This window comes from Chinchilla lanigera, unplaced genomic scaffold (genome assembly GCF_000276665.1).
Source record: "Chinchilla lanigera isolate Chin_1 unplaced genomic scaffold, ChiLan1.0 scaffold00010, whole genome shotgun sequence".
Taxonomy (NCBI): domain Eukaryota; kingdom Metazoa; phylum Chordata; class Mammalia; order Rodentia; family Chinchillidae; genus Chinchilla; species Chinchilla lanigera.
Genome location: NW_004955411.1, coordinates 2,461,438 through 2,462,400, shown reverse-complemented (window position 1 = coordinate 2,462,400; position 963 = coordinate 2,461,438). Strand labels below are relative to the sequence as shown.

The 963-nt window shown below is 54.0% G+C and overlaps 1 protein-coding gene across 3 annotated transcripts in view; it reads right to left on the bottom strand.

The window, feature by feature from the left end:
- Window positions 1-621: 621 nt before the first annotated feature.
- Window positions 622-963, bottom strand: part of Klhl31 (kelch-like family member 31) — a gene marked incomplete in the record, with an annotated part of 12,539 nt that continues 12,197 nt past the window's right edge. For all 3 annotated transcript variants that reach the window (XM_013510752.1, XM_013510753.1, XM_013510754.1), the window contains 1 exon segment: window positions 622-963. In XM_013510752.1, coding sequence (XP_013366206.1) covers window positions 721-963 — 243 coding nt within the window.

The following is a 963-nucleotide window of genomic DNA, read 5'->3' as shown; positions in this document are numbered from 1 at the left end:
GAAAGTGTCCCTGTTGGTGTTATAGTGAGGTAACTGAAATCCCCGCGGAAAAGGGATAGCGTGCAAATACTTTTGGGAGAAAAAAATGATTTAAATTTACACTACGGATTACACGGCTAATACCAGTTCCTCCTTTGCGAGCAGGATTTTATGCTAAAGCCTGAGGCGTAGAGGCGCAGCCACGGCCCAGTCAAAGGTAGGAAACAATCTCCGTTGCCTTCCGTTCAGATCTTACGCTTTATGGACTTGCTATGGGCTGCCTTTCACAATTCTTTATTGAGCGGAGTGTAGGCAAAAAACTGCAGAAATACAGAATTAAGTCTTTATAGATATGAACCATTGCCATTTTAAAGCAAAATCTGTAAGCGAGTACTTTCACATTCCTAAATTAAAAAGCGAGGGAGGTAAGCTTCTGAACACAAATAACTGCTTAGTCACGGAAGCTTCACGTGTCTTCCTGAAATGAGAGAAAGCTCTCCAAGGTGGGCGTCCCTCTGCAAGCGCACCTGCCCCCCAGTGGCAGCTGGAGGACGCTGTTTCCCTGGTTGGCCACAGCCCCTACTTTGCTCGGGGAAAGACAAAAACAAACAAACAAACAAACAAAAAAACAAAAAAAGGAGGTAGATCATGCACCCCAAGAATTTAAACAGGACCCGGACGCGACCCCCGCGGCAGACGCTGCACTGCCTCCTCCCCGCCGGCGGGGGCGCGCGCGCCCGCTCAGATGCTCACGGGCGCCGAGGACACCGAGCTGGCCCGGGACTCGCGCGTCACGCTGTTGGGCATGGCCAGCGTGCAGCACGACACGCCCACGGTGGCCTCGGGCAGCTCGTCGTCCTCCGTCCACTCGTTGAGCTCGGGGCTGAAGCACTGCACGCACCGCTTGTACTTCTTCTCGCCCTCGTTCCAGCCGCCCACCAGGTAGGCGCGGCCGTGCAGCAGCGAGGCGCCCGCCGTGCTCAC